The 23,982-nt window shown below is 38.1% G+C and overlaps 1 protein-coding gene across 5 annotated transcripts in view; it reads right to left on the bottom strand.

The window, feature by feature from the left end:
• cnot2 (CCR4-NOT transcription complex, subunit 2) overlaps nucleotides 1-23,982 on the bottom strand; it is a 107,660-nt gene that overhangs the window by 25,406 nt on the left and 58,272 nt on the right. For 4 of the 5 annotated variants that reach the window (XM_078417330.1, XM_078417326.1, XM_078417329.1 and 1 more), the window contains 3 exons: nucleotides 21,219-21,401; nucleotides 18,088-18,167; nucleotides 15,557-15,682 (listed from right to left, as the gene is read on the bottom strand). In XM_078417330.1, coding sequence (XP_078273456.1) covers nucleotides 15,557-15,682; nucleotides 18,088-18,167; nucleotides 21,219-21,401 — 389 coding nt within the window. The remainder of the gene's footprint in view (nucleotides 1-15,556; nucleotides 15,683-18,087; nucleotides 18,168-21,218; nucleotides 21,402-23,982) is intronic. The other variant, XM_078417328.1, reaches the window with a different exon arrangement.

Below are 23,982 nucleotides of genomic sequence, written 5' to 3'. Positions count from 1 at the left end.
AGGCAGGAACGGGGTACTGATTGAGAATGATCAGCCATGATCACATTGAATGGTGGTGCTGGCTCGAAGGGCCGAATGGCCTCCTCCTGCACCTATTGTCTATTGTCTATAAAATTCTAGGAAATGATATCAATATTTTAAAGAACACAAATGAATTGAAAAAAACAATCAAGGAAAGGAAAACACATTAATATAGGGTAACATCAAAGAATGAACAAGAACGACTAGAATGGCTCAAATCCGTTGGACCTATTGATTATTGCCCCAGTAAGTGGCCCGATTTCATAAGAGCCTTGCACACATTAATACTAACATACATTATTTAAATACTATTTCACACTTCTTAAAGCTAATGTTTGAATGGGTCTCCTATGGGTGCTGACAGACATTCTGGAATTTTAATCTGCGAGGACATTGAAAATTAGCAAATGGAAATGGTGGACTCCGCTCTTCCAATAATATAATGGCATTCAAGCAGAGAAGGTATGTCGGAGAAGTCTCCTCTACTCGTGATGGGCTAAGAGGCCTTCATATCTCATACTCAGAGGCACTGGGACAAGAGCTATGGTGATTAATGCCATAAAGCAAGTCCTGAGGATATGACTGCCATGTTGCTAGAAATTAAATGCAGTATGCTCATGGCCAACAATGCATTTTTGAACATTAAATTCTACAGCAGCTGAACTAGCTTCAGACTGCTTAATATATCACATCACCATCAATCACTTGCCATCAAACTCCAATGACAGAATACCTACCTTAGTCATGTGGCCCACTGCACCATCATGTTTACATTACTGCAGACCTCTCACCCATGTGAACATTGCTGGCTGTTCTATCATTGCAGGTACATAGCTCAAATTACCTGATAAACTTCTCTCTAACAAGATGGTGCAAAACCAGATCACAATGATGACAGGTGTGGCTGCATCATCTTACTCCACTGAGGAGATAGCAATGGTCATCTTTAGAATGGCCATAGCCAGCAGTGGGGTGGAATACTCTTACGTAATCATTTTCCTCAAGCATGCTTTAGCCTGGAATCTTTTTGATTTCCAAATGCAGCTGTTGTTAGTATGCATGTTTTTTATAGTCCTCACAAGGCCACTTCCTTGCCTCTTTCCATTCAGATAGCTTAAAAACTAGGTTATGCAGATCTTGATAGTAGAACATGAAAAGAAGGTGGTATGATCACAACATAACTCATTAGCTCAGATATGGACACAATCATAATTTCTGTTTGCCATGAATTACAGGCATAAGTTATAAGAGAGCAGGGATAAGGATAGCATTGTTGCCAGTGCAAAGACGGCCAAGGTCATACATGAGTACCACATCAAAAGACCATGATTATTCTGAAGGGTGAGGGCAAAAAAAAACTGGTGGAAGTGCACAACGAAATGAGTAGTGAAATGATAGATCTGCTAGAAAGCATGCATGCAATGTCAAGAAGGCCAGCACCAACCATGTACAAAACATGTACAACTTCAATGTCGTACCTGTTCTAAAACTCAAATTTGATATGCATCCAACAACAGGAAGGTTTCTGTACAACCTAGCTTTTCTCAGATATGGTGCATTAGATGACAATTGCTTTGGTCTGCAGATGGAATATAGAAATAAGTTAAGGGAGCACCTCAACAGGTGGAACATTTCAGTGAAACGGCTCCTATTGAAGTGCAAATTATCTTGCATTTTGTTCCTTGATAAGGCTCTAATATTGCATCTTCATCGTGCAACTCGGGCAGATTTGGTCTCTTACCAAAGGTTCTTTACCCCTTCTGTGCCCTCTTGTTGAAGCATGACCAACTGTTTCCCTCAACTTATTTCTCTTGTTCATCTGCGGAACAGTAATTGTCTGCTGATTTAGCATATCTGAGAAAAGCTAGGGTGTAGAGGTTGACTAATGGTATAGTATAGATGCATAACAAAGTGTCAGGTCAAGAAATGTTAGCTTGAGTCTGGAGCTCAAATGTATGTTGGCAGCACCAAAACATTGAGCACATCATTTGGCTATACAATTCCAGTGACTGCACTGCATACTCAGACTGGGTCTTGCCACAAATGTGCGTTCATCTTTCGGTTGTTCACTGTTCATTTAGAAAACAATCAGTACTCATACTGCCCAACAATGGGCTGAATTTATACACAATGCAACTAACCTAGCAACACTAATGCAGGCCTGCACTTGCCGACTCTGACACACATGGAATGGGCTATGCTGGAGGCCTCCACTGCCGGCCATTCCTGTTGCAGAGCAGGCCGTAAGTAGTATCTAACTCTCAGCTAGCAGATCCAGAGGGCCTGAAGCCAGCATTGTTTGGCAGCCTTTTGAGAACCTACTGCGAGTAGAGGTATCCATCTCTTTAAAATGACTGATATTTACAGATGCTCAAAAAACAATGTGTTGTAAAAAAAAAAACTATTTAAAAATAATGAAATAAAAGTCAATACATTTAGTTAAAACAATAAATTTCAATGAATTAAAGCACATATATGCAACAGAATGAGAAATAATTGTCTTTTTTAATTAAAGTCAGCAATCCATTCTAATGAATGAATGACATAAAGCTGACGGACCAGATGTATGATATGCTGGACTCCAGTCTTCAGTGTGTTGTGCTGTTCCACACTGCACTCCACAAATATGGCTGTGGTGATGTGCTGTATAGAGGAGAGCAGACAGGCAGTGGTTCCCTATTGAATGACGATTTACAGGCACGATCAGCTCAGTCTGCTCACGATCAGATCAGATCACGCAGCTGAACAGCACAGACGTAAAGATTGATTCACTTAGTTCCATCACTCTTTCACCTACATTAAAGTGCAATTTTTCTAATTTCAAGCACACTCAATTTATTTCGCATCGCTACTTTTGAATCTGTTGCCACTATTTTTTTTAGACAGTATATTCCACATCGTTGTTAATCCCTCTTGCATTTTCTTAAATATCATCTAACATCTTTGTCTCGCTGTGATGCATTTTTCACCATTTACTCTTTAAAACACCCAATATTTAACATCTTTATTACATATTAATTTAAACCTCAAAGTTCAATAATTGTTGCAGAATAGTGTGCAGAACTTCAGTAATTAATTTATATTGGTATCTTAAATAATAAAATGGCTCCACAATGTTGGGAAGGATGTCTGTCATACAGAAATGGTACTCTAGAAGTAAATTTATGACATTCGTACAAGAAATTCTGAGAAGCATTCGGGCTAAATTGTAGGAGAAACTGGAAATGTGCATCTCAAAACTCTGATGTATTAGTGCGCCATAAAATAACTTTCATATCTAAATTGACTTCAGCAAAATATTACTACCTAGTACAGTTTCCACTTTTAAAATGAGCTAAAGTGAGCAATATTCATACACTGAAAACAACCAATAGCTGCAGATCAATTACCACCATTATATGTTGCTACACAGCTAATTTTAAAATATACACTGACCAAGTATCTGGATTATGTACTAACTGATTTCAACTGGTAGACAAATTTTAGAAATGTACAGACTCAATTAATTACATACTGTCCAACTTATTTTTAGACTATTACTCCATTGACCGAGATTGAGCACAAAATGCTTGAGGAACTCAGCAAGTCAGGCAGCATCTTTGGAGGGAATGGACTGGTGGCGACTAGGGCCGAGACCCTCCTCAGTGTGTAGAAGGGTGCTGACACGAAACCTCATCCGTCCATTCCCTCCACAGATGTTGCCTAACCCATTGAATTCCTCCAGCGCTTTCATTTTAGCTCAAAATATCAGCATCTGCAGTTTTTTAATGTCTCCATTGATCTGGTGTGTTAAGAGTGTAACGTCAATGGCAGAAACAAAGATAAAAGAAAAACAGCTCACGTAATTGTAGTGATTCACACAGCAAGTGAAAATATCAGATCATTTAAGAAAAGTATCAAATCAGCGAATCTACAATGAATATTTAATAGAGAATTTCTTAATACTAGATAAATGGCATTTATGTATAGCTTATTTTATAAAGACACAACGAAACATCAGGCATATGTATATATCTATTGCTAAGATGCAGACTCAATTAACTTTTAATATATTATGAGTTATGTTGTAGATTCAGTACTTTTGCAATAAATCATATTGTAAATATTAGTTATATTTTAACATCTTATGAATGTGCCCTTTTAAGGTACAGTGAACATAAAGCAAAACGCTTGATTTCAGAACTAGAAAATTACTTATGTTGTACAACTTGCAAGAATTAAAACAGGCTCATCATATAGGACGTGTCAAATTTGGACAGTATTATAATTGAACACTTTTGACTACGGCATGAGATTTCAAGAAGAAAGTCACAAGGGGCAAAATTGAATCTAATAAGTAGAAAGCTGCACAAACATTGATTTGTATTTTAACTTTTTGTTTTTTCCACAATATTTTGTTTACATGGTACTTAATTTGTGGCTAGGAATAAATGCACTATATTACTTGATAATGAACTGTATAAACCAGGCATATCTCCTTGCCTACACTGACATAGCTGAGCTCACTATGCGTTATAACTAGTTAATATTGCAGACCCGGAAGGTGTGGATAAAATCTTTCATCCAATGTTCTGTTCCCAATCAACACAAAGAAACTTAAATAAGCATGTAAAAGGATCTGATAAGAAACTTTCATCTTCAATATCAATATTAATCATGGAGTACTTTTTTGCAGTATATTTACTACAATGTTTGCTATTCCTTATTGTTCTCTTTGGACATTCTTGACAATAAACTGGTAAGTACATTTACTTTGCTGCTGGCCTGAAATTTGCAGTCAGCAACAAAGCTAACGTGTTTGCAAGCACTCTCAAAAATAGTTACCCCACAGAAACCTGGCAACTGCAGTGGTAGGGAATCCCCTTGCTATCAGCTATCAATTCCACAACATCTACGCACAGTGATATGAAGCCGGCAAAATAGTACTGAAGAATTCTCAGACAGCAAACAAGAAAGGAAATAGCAATATTGCCATTATCTCAAGCATTTTACAGAGTGCAGAAATAAAAATTGAAACATGCAAACAAGATTAGATTGAAGGTCAAATACCATAAACGACCATTAAAAATATTACCTTAAGATCTATAATATTTGAGGTATTATCTGAATGAAATATAATCCATATCCTTTTTTATTGAATGGGCCAGAAAGGTTTTCTTTCAGCAGTAACTATGGCTTACCATCCTGGTTAAATCACACACTTCATGCATGAATCCTTAGGGTAGAATATTTACTAATTTGTAGGTACCCGCAATTCTCATAGGATCACTTATTTCCTAAGATAATGATGGAGAAGCCTCCAAATATCTCCAAAACACCAATACTAACTTCAGAATTTCTCTGTTAAATTGCACACATGTGGAAACTCCAAATATAATGCCAATCCCATTGGATAATGATGGCAGTGAAGTTTCACTACTATTGCAACCATAAAAATCTATATTGTTTAACATATTTAAAAGTGTCCAAATTATGTGTTTTGGATATTAAAGGGCAGAGAATCCTTATATATTAATTCAACAGTTACCTTAATCTTAAGTTCACATGCGCACTATTGACATGGACATCATGGTAATCATCCAAGTTGCACTTGCAGTTTACTATATTTAAAGTCATGAACTAAACTACTGGATAACAATTCATTAAACTAAAGAAAGTTCTGTGGCTCTAACCACATTTTTCAAATGAAGTTTCACTCAACACAGAACAGGCATTAAACTATAAAAAGCACAGAGGAAATCGTCCTTTGAAGAGACTTCTGAGGGTGCACAATGTGACTTTCCTTTTTGATATTAACTGGTCTAACTAAAATATGCAAATCATGAAAATATTGCCAAGAGATTACAAAATAAATGTTGAGAGATTTTGTATCTTTTCAGAGCAATAGTGCTCAATGTTAATAATCAATAATCAGAAGTTAATAATCGTTGTTTTACTCTAGGATAACAAACTCTGGAGCAACTTGCTTGCTAACAACTACCATCATTTCAGTACAATACTGAGACAGAAATATAAGAAATCTTAATGTAACCTTATAGCAGACAGTAAATGTAACAGAAACTTACAGGGACACCAGAGTTAAAATGAAGAAATCCATGTGTATTTAATGCTGATAATTAGTGAAGTTAAAAAAAAAAAGGCAGAGCAATTTTCTTGCTGTCGGGAAAAAACCTCATACTTATTCCTTAAGTCCTTTCATTCTATTTCATTCTATTTGTGTCAAATATATCTAAACTCTCAACTTCATCAGTGAGTTTTAGCAACATTCCTGGTGCACAAACTCACCATCTGATTTTCTTTATTTGCTTCTGAACACCTCTGCATACTGTGGTACTTGTTCTCTTGCTTTACGTTTTCCTTTGTGATTCATTCTTTAATGAAACACAGATGTTTCTAACTCTCTCTCCTCTTCGTTTCGAGTCAAGACCCTACTTCAGGCTGGCTAGTGTATAAGGGAAACGAGAGATATAGACGGTGATGTGGAGAGATAAAGAACAATGAATGAAAGATATGTAAAAATGTACCGATGATAAAGGAAACAGGCCATTGTAAGTTGTTTGCAGGGTGAAAATGAGAAGCTAGTTGGGCTGTAAACTGCACAAGCGAAATATGGGATGCTGTTCTTCCAATTTGCGTTCAGCCTCACTCTGACAATGGCGGACACCAAGAACAGAAAGGTCTGTGTAGGAATGGGAAGGAGAATTAAAGTGTCCAACAACCGGGAGATCAGGTTGGTTCACGCGGGCCGAGCGAAGGTGTTCCACAAAACGATCTCCCAGTCTGCGTTTGGTCGCACAGATGTTTAAGAGTCTACATTTTGAACAACGGATACAGTAGATGAGGTTGGAGGAGGTTCAAGTGAACCGCTGCCTAACTGCCTTTGCCTGCCTCTTTGTAAAATACGTTGAACAATCCCTGTTCTAAGCGTACACTGGCCCTATCCCCGAACTCTATCTCAGTTACATTGATGACTGCATCAGACTGCTTCTACACCCATGCCAGAGTGAGGCTAAACGCAAATTGGAGGAACAGCATCTCATATTTCACTTGGGCAGCTTACAGCCCAGTGATATGAATATTGATTTCTCTCACTTCAGGTAGCCCCCGCATTCCCTCTCTCTCTATCCCTCCCCCACCCAAGTCGCACTAGCTTCACATTTTCACCCCACAAACATCTTACAATACCTGTTTCCTTTATCATCGTTACCTTTTTGCATATCTTTCATTCATTGTTCTTTATCTCTCCACATCACCGTCCATATCTCTTGTTTCCCTTATCCCTAACCAGTCTGAAGAAGGGTCTTGACCCCGAAACATCACCCTTTCCTTCTCTCCAGAGATTCTGCATGTCCCACTGTTACTCCAGCTTTTTGTGTCTATCTTCGGTTTAAACCAGCATCTGCAGTTTTCTTACACAAATTGAACACAAGGTCCCATGAACAGCAATACGACAGTGAACAATTAATTGAAAATTACTACCCAATTTGCAAAGGTAATGTGCCCCTAGAAAACATTTTGTTACACTAAAAAGTATTTTGGGAATTTTGGTGCTGTGTATTCGTAAATGATGGGATTGGCGCACTTTTTGTTGCAGCAAAATTGGACCAGACATCAAAGTCACACACCCCAGAGGGTCAATGGCATTATAGTAAAAATTCATAAATTTAGTACGTAAATCAAAGATTTGCTGCATTTTGAGATTAATTGGTTGAAGTATAAGTCTGGGGAACAATGGGAAGTTCTTTGCTCTTCTCAGAATTGTGCATGGTATTTTTCCATAAAGTTGTAGAGCAGAGAAACAGCCCACTGCATCTATGCCAACCGTCATGCCTATTTGTACTAATCCCACTTGACTGTATTAATCCCATATCCCTCCATGCCCTGATCATTCAAGTACCTCTCTAGATGTCTCGTAAATGTTATTAGTGTTCCTGCCTCTACTACATCATTGCAGATGCCAACCACTCCATGCGAAAAAGTTACAGCTCAAATCCTCTTTAAACCCCCTTCCTCTCATCTTAAAACTATGCCTTAAGACCTAGTGAAAAAGTTACCACTCAGATTATCTTTAAACCTTCTTCCTCTTATCTTAAAACGATGCCTTTAGACCTAGATACTTATACAAGATCCATCAAAGACAGCAGAGTGCCTTCAGTTTGCTACAATGGTTGAAAGGCAGTTACTCTAAAAATGCTGTACTTCCTCAAAAATACTACCACTGAGCCGAGAATGAAAGTTCATCAAGAGGGAGGGGAAGAAAAGCACAGCTAATGGAATAAGCAGTTCTCTACAAGGACCGAATTCCTGAGTCTGAAGTGGGGTCTTGACTCGAAACGCCACCTATTCCTTTTCTCCAGAGATGCTGCCTGACCCATTGAGTTACTCCAGCATTTTGTGTCTATTTACCGAGTTCCAAAAGTTGTGCTGCCTGTTCCATACCAGGATTTAGAACATCTCCTTTGGGCCGAGGAAGTACTGGGAATGGAAGGGAGAGGATCTAGTTGTGGCTGATGCAGGCATAAATAGCATAGATGGGACTAGGAAGAAGGTTTGAGCTGAAGGATTATGAGCACCTTGGAACAAAATTGTGAAGTAAACCCCAAAAGATGATAATTGCTGAAATATTATCTGAGCCAAATGTAAACTGTCAGCAAATAAATAAGATTTGTGAAGTAAACAGGTAGCAAAGAATGGTGCAGGAGAAATGGATTCTCTAATTCATGAGGTCATGGTATCATGACCAGGGGGAAAGCGAACTGTTCCATTAGCACAGGCTTAACTTAACGTTCCCTGAGACCAATGTCCAGACGAAGTACATAAGAAAGATTATAAACTAATTATGAGGAATGGGACGGGCAGCGTGGGAAGAGGGTGGGGAAGGGGGGGGGGGGGATCCAAGTAAAGGGAAGTTTAATAAATTAAAGAGAAATGAAAAAGACAGAAAATAAATTAATGTGTAAGGCAGAAATTAATTCTGACGGAAGAATTGTAACATTTTTGCTTTATCTGAAAACAAGCAGGATTTTTAACACAATGGATGAATTGGCACAAATAGTAAAAAAATAAGTTTGATTTAATGCCTATTGCATAGACTAGGAACTCAATATTCCAAGATATTTGATGCTTCAAAAGAATAGTCGAAAATGGAAAATGAGAGAATGGCACGAAGAAGATAATAGCTATTGGTTTAGTTAGAGATACAGCATGGAAACAGGCATGTCAGCCCACTGTGTCCACGCCAACCATCGATGATCCATATGTTATCCCATTTTCTCATCCACTCCCTACACACAAGGAGCAATTGACCAAGGCCAAGTAATCTGCAAACCCGCATGTCTTTGGGATGCAGGAGGAAACCAGTGGACCCAGAGGAAATGCATGCAGTTATGGGGAGAACGTGCAAACTTTACACAGACAGCACCCGAGATCAGGATCAAACCTGAGTCTCTGGTGCTGTGAAGCAACAGCTCAACCAGCTGCACCACTGTGCCACGATGGTTAATTATCAGTTAAGTGGTGAGTAGTGATAGCAATGCAGTTGCTCATGTGAGATTGTTTTGGATAGAAATAAGGAATAGCAGGGCAAATAAGGCACAGCAGGGGAAAGAAGGACATTGGAGAAATGTTCAGGAACAAAAATAAGAGGGTTGTCCTGTCAAGAATGGCAAAACACAAAGTTAAATCTTAAAAGATTTTATCAGAAAAGGATGATTTTATCAAAACATACAATATTCTAAGGGTGTTTGGTAAATGTTGAAAGGTTTCCTTTATGGAGAATTTTGAATGAGAGGACATAGTTGCAAGGGAATGGTCATAAAAACTGAGGTGCATAGGAACGTCTTCCTGCAGAGGGTAGTGAATCTCTTCAATTCTCTACCCCAGAGTCGTGAAGGTGAGTTCTCTGGAGATATCTGAAGAGGAGGGTTTGCATTTTTGAAAGAAGATTTTTTTCTTTACGATACTGAAGAGGAGTTGAAGCAGATAAACCACAATCATATTGAATGGTGAGATTTGCTTGAGATGCCAGATGGCCAATTTGTGCTCCTATTTTCTTACACTCTTGCGCTCTATGCTAACCTCTAGTAACTACGAGGTTAAAATATGTAAGATATCGTTATGAGTTAGTGACAATTGAAAAGAAAAGAAACTTAACATGCTGGAAATCAGAAATAAATACAGAAAATGATGGAAATATTCCAGCGGATCAGGCTGTATCTGTGGAAACCGAAACAGAGCTCTCGCAAAGTGTCTTTGACCTGAAATAATAACTGTCTTTTCATCCACAGATCCTGCCTGACCTGCTGAGTGTTTCCATCATTATGGATTAAGTTTGAACCACCACAAGTGAGCCAACTCATTAGAAAAAATACACATGTAAGCCCCATAACAATACTTGCAATGGTAATTATTCATGTTTATTTTGGGAAAGCAAATTGCAATACCGTAATTATACCATTGACCTCAAATATAATAAGTTATTTCCCGCTGATACACCCCAAATAGCAACATGGCAATACAGATAAAGTAAATGATAAATGTTTATCAAAGAAAGCATATGATGCTGCAATATAACTAAAAGAAAGGCCATTTTGCATTTATTGCATTTTAAAATGTATGGATTTTAGTTTTTGTTTTCTCAACTAGGGAATAAAAGTAAAATTCACACTTTGCCTGGACTTGAAGCACCTCTTCTTTTAATTCAAAGAACGTCATTGAAAGAACGTAGTCAGGAATATAATCCTGTTCAATTGGTGCTGCACACCATTTAAAGGGGAAGTAATTTGTAAGAAGGCTGCCTTGATTAAAGAATCACTTTTTTGCAATCTGCAGGAATATGTTACAAACATGGTCTTTTATGGATTACTGTTTGTCCAAGTATGGATCAGAAACAGTTTATCAGGGAATTTTGATAACAATAACATTTTTTTAAATCATTATAGTATTGATTGAGGAAAGATCACATATCACACCTCAAAAGTCTCCTCAAATAACTTTTTTTCCCTCTTTAAAAAAGCAATTTGAAAATGTGGTAAAAGAACATTTTCAATGTGGCAAATTTACTCTTAAAATCCCAAATAGTTTTAAAAAATGGGAAATTAAAAAATCAACCTTGTCACATTTTTAATAGCACTCTAAACAGGGAGTCTTGTTATCAGCACCTCTGCTAGAAAAGTTGCAATCAATCAGCATTTTAACCTGTTGCAATTATTTGAATAACTTGAAAATAATTATTTGATTGAGAAAAGAAAATGATTGGAACATTATTGAGCCTAACAAAATTATCTGTAAGGAAAATTACCATTGCCATTTCATTATTCTGTGTAAGTGCACTCGGAATTCACTTGCTAATACCACAAATGTTATTACTTATTATTCATTCTCAGGAGGTGGGTCTCACTAACAAGACAGGGATTCATTCCAAATTGCTCAGATGGTGAGTCACCTTGAACTTTTGCACTCCATGTTGCTGAAGGTGCTCTCACGATTTTATAAGGAAGGTTCCGGGATTTTATACTGAGTTGTGATGTACATCTAATACGTGATGGATTGTGATTGAGAGGTGATTTGAGAGAGAGGTGATCCCACACACCTGGTGCCCTTATTCTTCAGAATGGCAGAGGTAAATCATTTGAGAGGATTGAAGAAACTATTGAAGAAACTTCGCAAGCTATTTTAATCCTGACCAGCAGAGACTGCACACTATACCAACAGCAGATTGGTGGTGATGCAATTGAATGTTTAGGGTTTTGGATGAAATACCAATCCAGTGAACAACATCGAGTTTAAACATTGATGCAGTGGCACCTATACAAACTAACAGGGGACATCTCATCCTTATCCTTCCTTGCACTTTCCAAGTACTAGAGACTTCTGATAGACAAAAGATGCACATTGCAGAAAATCTTGACTCATTCCTTTTATTTATGTTGTCGTCTAGCTGATTTGTAGTCAATAGTGACCACAGGATGTTGGAGGGGAGTAGCAAGATCTCTATTGAGCACCATTATTTTGATTCCTTCCATAACTTTGCTTGTGATTGAGGTTAGGATCATTAGATTAAGCCAAAAAAAAAAACAGGTTAATTGATTAATCCTGTTATCTGTAGACAGGATAAACTTTATCAATAATGCCAATATTATACTGCTGGAGAACTGAACAAGCAGATACTCTTTGAATAAATTTGCTATGCTAACAGGCAGTCCTAAATCAAAGTTCTTCCCTGAGAGTTGTCAGACCCTATTGCATGTGCTACGTCCTGTGTACGCTACCACTTTTTGATGTCATGTGGAATAATTCAGGTTGTTTTTAAATTGACTCCTGACAAAACCTATCATCAGCTGAATTGTGCAAGCAGTCACAGGCCGCCTGAAGAAAATGTTCGAGACCTCGAACCCTGAGACCTCAAAGGCTTTTGGCGTACTGAGCAGTGGTGATCCCCAATCTCTTGTAGGCCTTTGTGACATGGGTAACCTATATTAGGCATCTAAAATACTGCATATACAAAATCTACCAAGTTCATAGGAAGGATAGATGAACGAATGCCAACTCCTCTCCAAGACATCCCCATGACTGAGGTTCTGATCATGTTCAACCAGCTCCAATGAAACCTCCAAATCATCCATACACCTGACACCCAACCCCTAAAATGTGCACTCGACTCCGAGCTCTGTCCCGGCAAGAAATACCCACAGAAAATATTTCATCTTCAACCCCTCCTTTAGTAGGTAATTGGAATGTTACATAGGAATGAAACGTTCACGTTGATTCATAGCAATACCTCGGCCCAATGCCATTTAAATTGGCAAAGAAATGCAAAGGAATGCTTCACGCACCATTTTGTCCGACATGGGAATGTGCAAACCAAGTGCAAACAGTGAAATGAGTGCATAACCCAAACAACCCTCTCATTCACTCTATTATACTCCACCTACTCCACGTTGATAGCTCTGATACAGTGCTCATTAGTAATAGTACTGTAGTCCAATTGTACCAAGAGACTGATATCTAGATATAAATCTAAGCAACTAAAGAACAGCTATCTCCTCTCTACACAATCAGTCTGAAGAAGGGTCCCAACCGCTTCCCTCCACAGATATTGCTCGACCAACTGAGTTCCTCCAGTGGTTTGTTTTCTACTCAAGATTCCTGCATCTGCAGTCTCTTGTGTCTCAAACAAGAGAATCTATTGCATTAACATAGTTTGAGGTACGGTTAGTTCTGCCTCAATTTTCTTCAGCGATACAAGAGATGGCTGTTAGGCCCTGTGGCTTTTCGTGTATCCATCGCACTCTGCTGTTTCTTGAGGGTGTAAAGTTGTCACGAATGGCCTCTGTGATGCTGCTTAGATGGAGGGCAAGAAGGATCATCCACTGAGTTCTTTGGCTGAAGATGGTTCAAAATGCTAGCAGAGCAGTTTTCTTCCATATTATACTTAATTATTCCATCACTCTCAATGACGAAGTATGGTAAAATTCTAATCCAATCCATTGAATGTTGTTCATTGTCTGTAGAATACTACTGTGCAAAAGATCCAGTTTGCTACCTCATGACAAAGAATGTCATATTAATTAATTGAGCACCAGAATATGTTCTTTATTCTCTACAATAAAGTAGGACATAGAGTGCACCTGTAATTTACCTTATTTTGGAAGGGGCTGGGGCAGTGCATTATTTTCTATGTATTTCTATGAAAAACAACACACAACATTCCAAGCACCCTTTCACTTGCTCTATCATGCTCCACCTACTCCACCTGCAAACCCCTGGACTGTTAGTGGTATCCAAAAGCATTCCGTAAAACATTCCGAAGGTAAGTGCTGGGGGAACAATATTATTTTTGACTCTCGGTTACGGAAAATGTAACAATTCTTCCATTATCCTTTCTCCCAAAGGATTCAATTCATGTAGAGGTATAGATCCATTGATATTGGTAGGCTTCTTGGGTTCCTTCAAACCATTCTTTATTGCAGTTCGCTCTTGCTTACTTAAATTACAGAAGTATCACAGCAGCATTCTTTGCTAGCTCACTTAATGTCTACACGATGAGCCAGTACTGATGATTTTTTCTGGTCCAAAACATTTTAACAATGTTTCTCATTCCAGTAAAGCAAGCAGACTTGGAGTATTCTCAGTATTTTTTGTTTGCATTTGGAGCACAAAATACTGGACAATGATCAAAACTGAAAGCTTGGACATGTTTTCCTCTTCTCTAGACCAAGCATCTTGTTGAAATCAATTAACATCACACACACACCAGGTTTTCCAAACAGGGGTGTGCATATCCCTGGGCATGGCAAAAGAAAATGTGTAATGGCAGATTTGTTTATTAGTATAGTGCATAGCCACAGGTATCTAGCCTAATTAAGATTTATGGAAATGTATGGAAATTTGAGCATTAGCAGTATGACACTACAATTCGTAAATAATTTGCACTCTGCAGTTCTTTTCCTCAGCATATCATCTCGTATGCTTTGGTCTAGTGACAACACGGCGAAATGCTTGCCTTGTAACCTGAACCACTGCTGTTTGGTGCACAATTTCTCCTGTACAGTTACATGCTTTTGAGCTGGGCTTCCACCACCCAGTCTGCACAAATTCAAAAAGGTTCAAGTAACTAAACAGATTTAAATACTGTTTTGCTTCACTATCCAAATCCAAATGATATGCTTTGGTTGGAAGAATTAATTTGTCTTAAACTAGTTAGGTCAGCCATTGAAAGGATTAAGTGATACACTGCTTTGTGTACACTGGAGGATCACCAAGCAAAAGCTGCAGTTTTAACGATATAAAAATAAATTTGGTATTTAAGGGGATAATGTTTAAAAAGGAAGTGATGGTATCTAGGCAGCCAGTGTATCAGGAAGTATGCAATAAAACAGCTTGGGATCTCTGGCAAGATCATGGATCAAACCTGTAAATTTTATCTATCCTGAATCACAATAGCTCAACACAGTACATCCAAACGGATGAATTTTCAGCTGGACACTTCTTAGGAGTAAAAATCCAGGTAAAATTCCAATGTTCATTCCAAGCTTATAGCAAAGGTTAAATTGGATCACCACCAATTCTGATCTATCTAGAACTGACCAATATGTCATAAACTACATCAGTTCATGGTGGTGCAGTTAGAGAAGCTCTCGTGAACTGAGTTCAGTCCTGACCTCCAGTGCTGTCTATGTGGGGTTTGCATGTTCTTCCTGTGGCTGTGTTGGCTTCCATCCATATCCAAGGACATTTGGGTTGATGGATTAATGGGCCTCTGTAAATTGTGCCAAGATGTGTGGAGGTGAGTTGAAGGGAAGGGAGAAAATAGGATTTGTGCAGGATTAGAATAAATGATGGTTGTCACTGACTTGTTAGATCAAAGAGCCAGTTTTGCTGCTGCATGAGTCTGACACAATTTTATTTGTGTGACTCCAGTCAAATTGTTCATGAGTGCTTCAGATGTCTGGTTTAAAAGGTGAATGATGTGCAAGACTCCCTCTTTAAAGCAAGATCAAACACAAATACAGCAGAATTTTAAAAGACTTCTTACCATAAGGAGTCCTCCCTGCCAACGGATTTATTAGCGGAGTTGGATTGCCACTTCCTTCCCTTCTGGTTCTATCTGCTAGTACTGGAAATTCTGAGAGGTCTAACCCCGTAACATTTTCGCTTCCATCTACAACACAAAAAAAAACTGAATCAACAGATTGACAAAAAAGCATTTTCATTAAAACAACTTGAGCCAAAAGATCTTAGATGCCCCTTTTCTAGCAACATTCCTATTGATGACCATCTTGATACAATATGCTACAAATGCAAGGTAGAATTATTTGCTACAACTGCATCAATCATATTTTAAGATATTAAACCAAACTAAATATGGAATTGAACTAAGCAGCTAATTCTGCAACACAGAAAATGTGGAAATTAGTGGTCACAATTCATAGAACAATTGTCAAGGCCAATGCCTTGTATTTTTCAAAGAAATGGGCATAATTGTGGATTCCCATCCCTTTCATCTCCCAGAAGAAAAATGAACGAATTCATATATAATGCAAATTGGATGTCACTTGTTCCTTCATTGTAAACAATAGTGCTGTCAAGTACATTGATGAATGAACTGTGGACTGTGATCAGCAAACATTGGTTTAAAAAAAATTGTCATTACCATTGTGAGAATTTACATAGAGAATGAAAACATAAACAGGGAAAAGCTCAGCAGGTCAGGCAGCATCTGTGAAAAGGGAAACATGGTTAACGTTTCAGGTTGAAGATCCATCACCAAAACTAATAATAAGAAAAATGAAGTTAATTCCAAGCTGCAGAAATACTGGGGAGGCATCAATAGGACAAAGGGAATACCTGATAGGATGAGACCTAAGGTAAGGCTGTTTTTCTACATTAACATAGTCCTTTTAGTTTTTTATTTAGACATTAACAATTTCAGGATGCACATAGCCTCTTCCTTTTGGAACAACGATTACTTGACAACCCATTTGTGCAACTGGTCTCAAAGTTCCGCATCTGAGGAGGCAAGTGGAAACTTGGTTAAACATGCGATTAGGCAGACAGCTCCTCTGATCACGTGGCACTTCCTCAGTAGTGAACTTGTGTCAGTCTAGATCAAATGCTGAAGTCGCTGAAATAAACTCGTAACCCTGATGGTTATCTTGATACATCACCTTGGACCTCTCCCTCAATGTCAGCAAGATGAAGGAGCTAGTTGTTTCTTCAGGAAGTGAAGATGGCCGACAGCTTCAAACTCCTGGGTGTAAATATCACCACCATTTGTCCTGTACCAATCACATTGAAGCTGTGGCCAAGAATGCAAACCAACAACTCTACTTCCTCAGAAGACCAAGGTAGCACAGCATGTCTTCAACATCGTTGAAAGCATTTTATCAGGATGCATCACAGCTTGGTACGTCGGCAGTTCTCCTAAGAATGCATGAAAATGTAGAGTTGTGGATGCAACTCAGTCCATCACACAAACTAGCGTCTCACCCATCAACTCCATCTATGCTTCATGCATCATGGAATCCTCTGTTAGAGTCATAGAATCCTATAGCACGGAAATAGGCCTTCAGCCCAATACATCCATGCCGACCAAAATGCCCCAAATAAGCTTGTCTCATTTGCCCACATTTGCCCCATATCCTTCTAAACCTTTCCTATCCATGTACCTGTTCGTGTCTTTCAAATGCTGTTATGGTATCTGCCTCAACTACCTCCTCTGGTAGCTCATTCCATATAGTCACCGACCTCTGAGTGAAAATGTTTCCCCTCAGGTTCATATTAAATTTTGCCCCTCTCACCTTAAACAGGAGAGTTGGTAGAGGCAGGTGCAAAAGTGACATTTAGACAGGCACTTGACTAGGCAGGGAGTAGAAGGGTATGGACTATGCGCAGGCAGATGGGATTAGTTTAGATTGGTATAATGTTTACGCAGACATGGTGAGTTAGAGGGCCAGTTCCTGTGCTGTGCTCTGTTTTACGTTCTTAAGGTGAGCAAAAAAATAACAACTGTAGCTCGAATCTAATAAGTCAATAGACAATAGACAATAGACAATAGGCAATAGGTGCAGGAGTAGGCCATTCAGCCCTTCGAGCCATCACCGCCATTCAATGCGATCATGGCTGATCACTCTCAATCAGTACCCCGTTCCTGCCTTCTCCCCATACCCCCTCACTCCGCCATCCTTAAGAGCTCTATCCAGCTCTCTCTTGAAAGCATCCAACGAACTGGCCTCCACTGCCTTCTGAGGCAGAGAATTCCACACCTTCACCACTCTCTGACTGAAATAGTTCTTCCTCAATTTCCATCTGCCCTGAAAAATGAACAAGGCTAGGATTTAGATATTGGGATTCTCAGAAATATTGAGGAATGCCAATATCTACAGTAAAAAATAATTTGTGCCCTCAACCATGGAATTAAAATTAAGCCTAGGTATCCAGTGCAAGCAAGTATGTAACAGGATGTAATGACAATAGCAAAATTTGGTCAGTTAAAGTAAATCTGAAAAAGAGATACAAAAGAGAAACAAGAAAAAAAGATACAAGTAAATCAAGTAACGTATTTACCTGTGCCATTGAAAATGTTACTTGAAAGTGAATTATTAATTCCAAAAGCCTGATTCCTGTTCATCCCAAATCCAGACATACTGTAAACCAAGAAAATATCTTTAAATTAAAGGGTTCTATAATCAGCAACATTTTGGCAATGAAAGGTAGTTCTTTATAAGTTGTTTACAAAAATTAGTATAAAATATGTGCTTCCTAAATATGAGATACATCAAGGTATTTAAAAGCTAAAAACATTTTTTAAAAACCCCATATGAACAGACATAAAGATCTACATATTTTGTGCGCTAACTTCATGTTAAATATTCAAAATTTATTAATAAATAGTACTTAAGAACAACCAGTGGAGCACTGAAAAATTTTCAAAGCACCTTTTTGTTCCAATTTATTATAAATGATGGCAATCGCAATGTGCGATCAAGGTAATATCTATACAGCTTTTTTCAAAATCATGCAAAACCACTTTCACAGCAATGCTATTGAAATTATATCACTTCAGCAACCATATTAACATCATTTATTTTCAAAGATCAGTTGCCAGTCAAACACCCAGTTATGAAGTTCACGGGATAAAAATGACATTCTCATCAACCAATGTGCCTTATCAGCTCCGTCAACTACAGAAATGTGCAAACATTATGAGTCGTAAATTGTAAAAGAGCACAGAGAAAACCCAGTTGTCTCAAAATTATTTTGTAATCGTGTCAAAATCCAGCAAAGAAAAGTTCACTCATGTCAATGTACGCCGGCGTAGCAGGGACATAAATCACAATCTCAGTGGAAATGCCAGCATGCAGATCCAAGCTTGTTGGTCATGACAATTAAGCGAAGAGTTAAGTGCCATTGCTGCCATTTGCACAAAATGAGTTTCATTCTTATTGTGCATCCTGCTTTTCCTGTGTTATTTAATGTTACAACAGTACCCAAGTCTGCTAATATCCTCATTCCCAAAGTTGACTTTATAAGGTGGACATGCTTCCAAAAACTTTGATGTTCACAATTTGCACTAGGTTTATCCAATTTTCTTGTGGCTAACTCTATATTGGTCTGAGATGTCGACTCGATGAATCATCAGATGACAGCGTTAATTGTTCCTCCTCTAGATCAGGTCCAAATGTACTGTTTGGCATTTGAACAATATGCTCAAAGCGGGCTGCAAGATAATACAGCCAATCATGCTGTCTGCCTCCATAAAATCTCCCCACTAGTCAGATACTAGCCTTGTAGGAGCTTGTTGCATGCTCTGTAGACAAGATTTCAAGCCATTAATAGCATCTACATGAGGTCCTTTGGAAATGCCATGAAGATAATTGATTCCCAATGAGAGCTCTTAGCAAATGAATAGAAATAACTGTTTTCTCTTGCAGTCTCTTGATTCCATCATGGAATTCTGAGTGGGCACAAGTTCCATGATACACCCACATTCTCCCACGGATAAATCCTATCATGAGGAGCAGGGTGTGAAGGAGCAAACAAACTCCATTTATATAACATTTGATATCTTTGATGGGTAACTGTGCATATTTTTCCTCGTAAACAGAAACACTCCAAATCTAATCAAAGTTAATTAAAGTACTAAAAATGTGAAATATTACAATTTAATTAAGTACAAATAACAATTAAAACATTGAAATAAACAACTGATTGAGAAATGTAAAACATTGGGATAACTGAATAACTTAGAGTATAAATTTTAGATAATCTGGGTTAATTATGATGATAATAATAATAATAATAATAATAATAATAATAATAACTACCTCACTATAAAAGAATATCAATAATTTTGAGTAATCCCGTGGAAATTGCTTCCCTTTTAATTCTGAATAGTCCAATGAAAATGCTTTGCCTTTATAACTTCTACTGATGTAAATTTAAATTCTCTCTGTATTCTGTCCCTCTGTGGCTCTGTCACTATTTCTGTAACCTCCTTCAGTCCTACAACCCTCAGAACTCTGCGTTCCTCTAATCCAAGGTCCTTGAGCACCATGATTTCCTTGGTTCCACCTTTGGTCCATTAACAAGTAGCATGCTAATATTTACCAGCTAGCTTGCGCACTAGGGATAGCTTTTAATGGATGTAATAGGCACCCAGAGTCTGTTAATGTGTCGGTGAGTGGTAGAATATATGAAGCGTTGATAAGAAAATGGGGATAATTTAAAAGATGGGATTAATATAGTGCTGGTAGATTCTTGGTTGATGGTCAGTGGATACTCGGTAGACCAAACAGCCTGTTTCTTTGCTACATCTCCCTGTGACTCATCAGAGCATGCTTTTAGTTTGGTTTCAAATGTTAAATAGGCTGCATTTTCCCCAAGTATATCCAGATCCTAAAACAGAAACATGGCAGTTATGATGTGAAGCATGTTCTAATTTAATTAGAGAGATAGTCATTTATTTACCTTTTTTGTTACATGGAATAATGTATTTGTCTAATCATCCATAAAAACTAAAACTGGAACGGTGTTTTTGGACAATTTTGGACAAGACAACTTCGGACAAACTTAAAAGTTTCCACGATCGTATAGGTGTATTTAGAATAATACCAGGGAAGAAGGATTCCATTTGGATGAACAGACTGGTGAAAGTGGGATTATTTTCTTTGGAGCAAAAAGCCTAAAATAATATTTACATGAAGCAATTAAAATCATGAATGGTTTGGACAATGTAATCTGAGAGAAATTCGTTCCAAAGAATGAAGAATCTATTTCTTACTCAAGCGCATATTTTCCTCAAAACTATGATGTGGCACTGTGAAGAAATCATGATTTAAACTATATTTGGCTTAAATGTGTGGCATAGAATTTGGTTGAAAATGTCTACAGCATAGGTAAGCTATATACCAGAATCCAGCTGAAGAGAGATTTTTTTTCTTTACTTTGGATCTACGGGGTCGATTCAAAATCTTCAGTTACTGGTGTTTTAAATTGTTATTTTTAAACAAGATGACATATTGTTTCTGAGATATTAGTGGTCTTCGATCAGTTGTGACTTCTTCCTGAATGAATTTACAGCTGATATCAAAATATAAACCTGATTAGCATTTAAGCCTTTCAGGTTAATGTAATAAAAGGACATTAGACCTTTACTGGCCTCTTCATCAAACACAAAGATGAAAAGCTCAGCTTACCTGCTCACTGTAAAAGGCTGCCGGGATGGCTGCTGCTTTGGCATACATATTATGCTTGGTGAGCTTCTGTTTGGACTGCCTAAACCAGAGCTGCTCATGCTATTTGTCCTCCCTGGAATTCCAATCCCTTGCCCAACTTGGGAATGATTCATCATATTCCTGGGATTCATAGGCAAAATATTCCTGTTAAAAGACAACCAATTTTAAACTATAAAACGGTATAGCATATGATTTTAAAAAAATTATTTGACAAACTATATCTAGGATTGTCACATGAAAGAGGTAAAGCAAAGTTAAGCTTCTTTCTTCTTTCCCTCCATAGCTAACATTAAGTAAGGTGATACTCTTCCAACTTCATGCATTATATTAATACAATGGAAAATGAAATATACCATGCAATTGCTGCTGAATCTCTTGTGCTACTTACCTTTTCAGATCTACATTCATTATAAAGAAGCCATATGGTATGGTGTCATGATGCAGTTTTTATAGGACCTTGGTTAAGCCACATTTGGACTATTGTCCACATTTGGACTATTGTGTGCAATTCTGGTCACCCCATTGCAGGAAGGATGCAGAGGCTTTGGAAAGGGTGCAGAGGTGGTTTACCAGAATGATGCCCTGATTAGGGGGTATTACTTACATGGGAGAGGTTGGGCAGGCTTGGATCATTTTCTCTGGAATGCCAGAGGCTGAGGACAGACCTGATAGAAGTATGTAAATTTATGTGGATAGGGGAGACACAGAACCTTTCTCCCAGGATGGAAAAATCAAATACTAGAGGGCATAGCTTTAATGTGAGAGGGGTAAAGTTCAGAGGAGAAGTGCGAGGCAAGTATTATTTTTTACACAGCGGGTGTAGAGTGCTGGAACACGCGTGGTAGTGAAGGCAGATACGATAGTGGCATTTATGAAACTTTTAGATAAGCATATGGATATGCAGGGAATGGAGGGATATGGATTGCGTGCAGGTGGATAAGATATAGTCTTAGCATTATGTTTAGCACAGATATTGTGGGCCGAGGGCCTGTTCTTCTGCTGTGCTAATCTATGTTCTACAAACAATTAAAAATTATGCATGTTAATACTTTAACACAATCTGCTTCCATCTCAACAAAAATAATGCACATTTTAAATTATAAACAATTTTACATTTACCGGATTCATGAAAGAAAAATACCCTCCACGTTTCCTTATATTGGAAATTATATGGATCATATGCACCCCATAACTCTGTCCTTGTAACTCCAACATACAGCAATCAGTGACAAATTTCTTTATTCTGTCTCTAGCTCTCTCCAAGGTTTCACATCACTTGTGTGTTGAAGCCCGTTGAAATGAACAAGAAAAGATTGAATTTTGTTGCATTTTGTCCAATAGTTACCCTTAATAGAATTCATATGAATAAACTATTCCTTGTTAATAGTATTATCCCAAATTAACCTGCAGTTGTAAGACAAAGGTACACACAATGAAAGTATTAAGTGGTTAAGAAACATTACTTGGCAGAGTCATTAATACTTATACAAGCCATCTTCAGTAAACAAAGGTGTTCCATTTCTACATAAATCCAAAGTTGATTTTGTCCACTAATCAAAATTTACACAAGAAACAGTCGGTATGGCAACCATACCACGGCAGTATTGCAATGTATCAATGAAAGCACATTAGACTAATAAGAAAGAAAGATTACTAAAACTGGAAAGAGAGAGAAAATTAATTTGAAGGTTCTTGGAAATAAATGTATGTATGTACAGTATGTACGTCGGATTCTTGATTTTAATAATACTATGGGAGTCAGTTCGTAATTACAGATGTCCATAAATTCAGTATTCGTAATCCTGGGATGAACTGTAATGATTTTTCCAATAGAATAGTGAAAGCAAATACTGTGAAATATTCAAAGGATTACCAGACAGTTAAATCATTTATTTCAATGAAAAATGCACAAAGAAAATATAATCCCCCCAGTTTATATTGATCTTGGAGAAATGACGCCTATTAAAAAGGCATACGTTCAAATAAAATGAAAATATTCAACATCTTTTTGTACCTCCACAATTATTAAGTACTTGAAAGAAAATAGGTAGAAAACGGTCTTCAATTATTCAATCAGTTCCCCTCAGTTGACACTCCTCCGCCTGGAGGAACTTGTCCTCACGCTAAACAACTTCTCTTTTGGCTCCTCTCATTCTTCAAGTCGGAGCTTTCAGTGGTCCTAATGTGGTTTATTTTACAACGTCATGAACAAGCGTAGATTAGGCGACCATTCCGTCAAATATGCACTCAGTCTGCTGAATCTCCTGGTTGCTAATCATTTTATCTCCCCTTCCCTATACTGACCTTTCTGTCCTGGGCTTTCTCCATTGCCAGAGTGAGGCAATACACAACCTGGAGGAACAACACCTCATATTCTACTTGGGTTGCTTACAGCCCAATGGTATGAACATTGAATTCTCCAATCTCACCCCCCCCCATTCCCTCTCTCCCTTTCCTATGCCCCAATCACCCCTCCCCATCACCATACTCTCCTGCCTACCCCTTTTATCCCACTATGCCCCCCCCTTCCCTCCCCCCCTCCCATGTGGCAATAAAAGCACCATGGCACGATTTTTCTGACACCCTTTTGCTTAATTTCCATCTCTATTCTTTTCACTTACTCAAACCATCTGCCAATTAAACACCCCTTTCACATGTCAGGTGTTGTCCTGGTCCCACCTCTTTTTTTCCAGCTTTCTCCGCCCCTATTACAATTAGTCTGAAG

The sequence above is a fragment of the Rhinoraja longicauda genome, chromosome 20 (genome assembly GCF_053455715.1).
Source record: "Rhinoraja longicauda isolate Sanriku21f chromosome 20, sRhiLon1.1, whole genome shotgun sequence".
NCBI classification, from domain to species: domain Eukaryota; kingdom Metazoa; phylum Chordata; class Chondrichthyes; order Rajiformes; family Arhynchobatidae; genus Rhinoraja; species Rhinoraja longicauda.
Note: the sequence above shows the minus strand (reverse complement) of the source record. Positions and strands in the feature narration are given on the sequence as shown.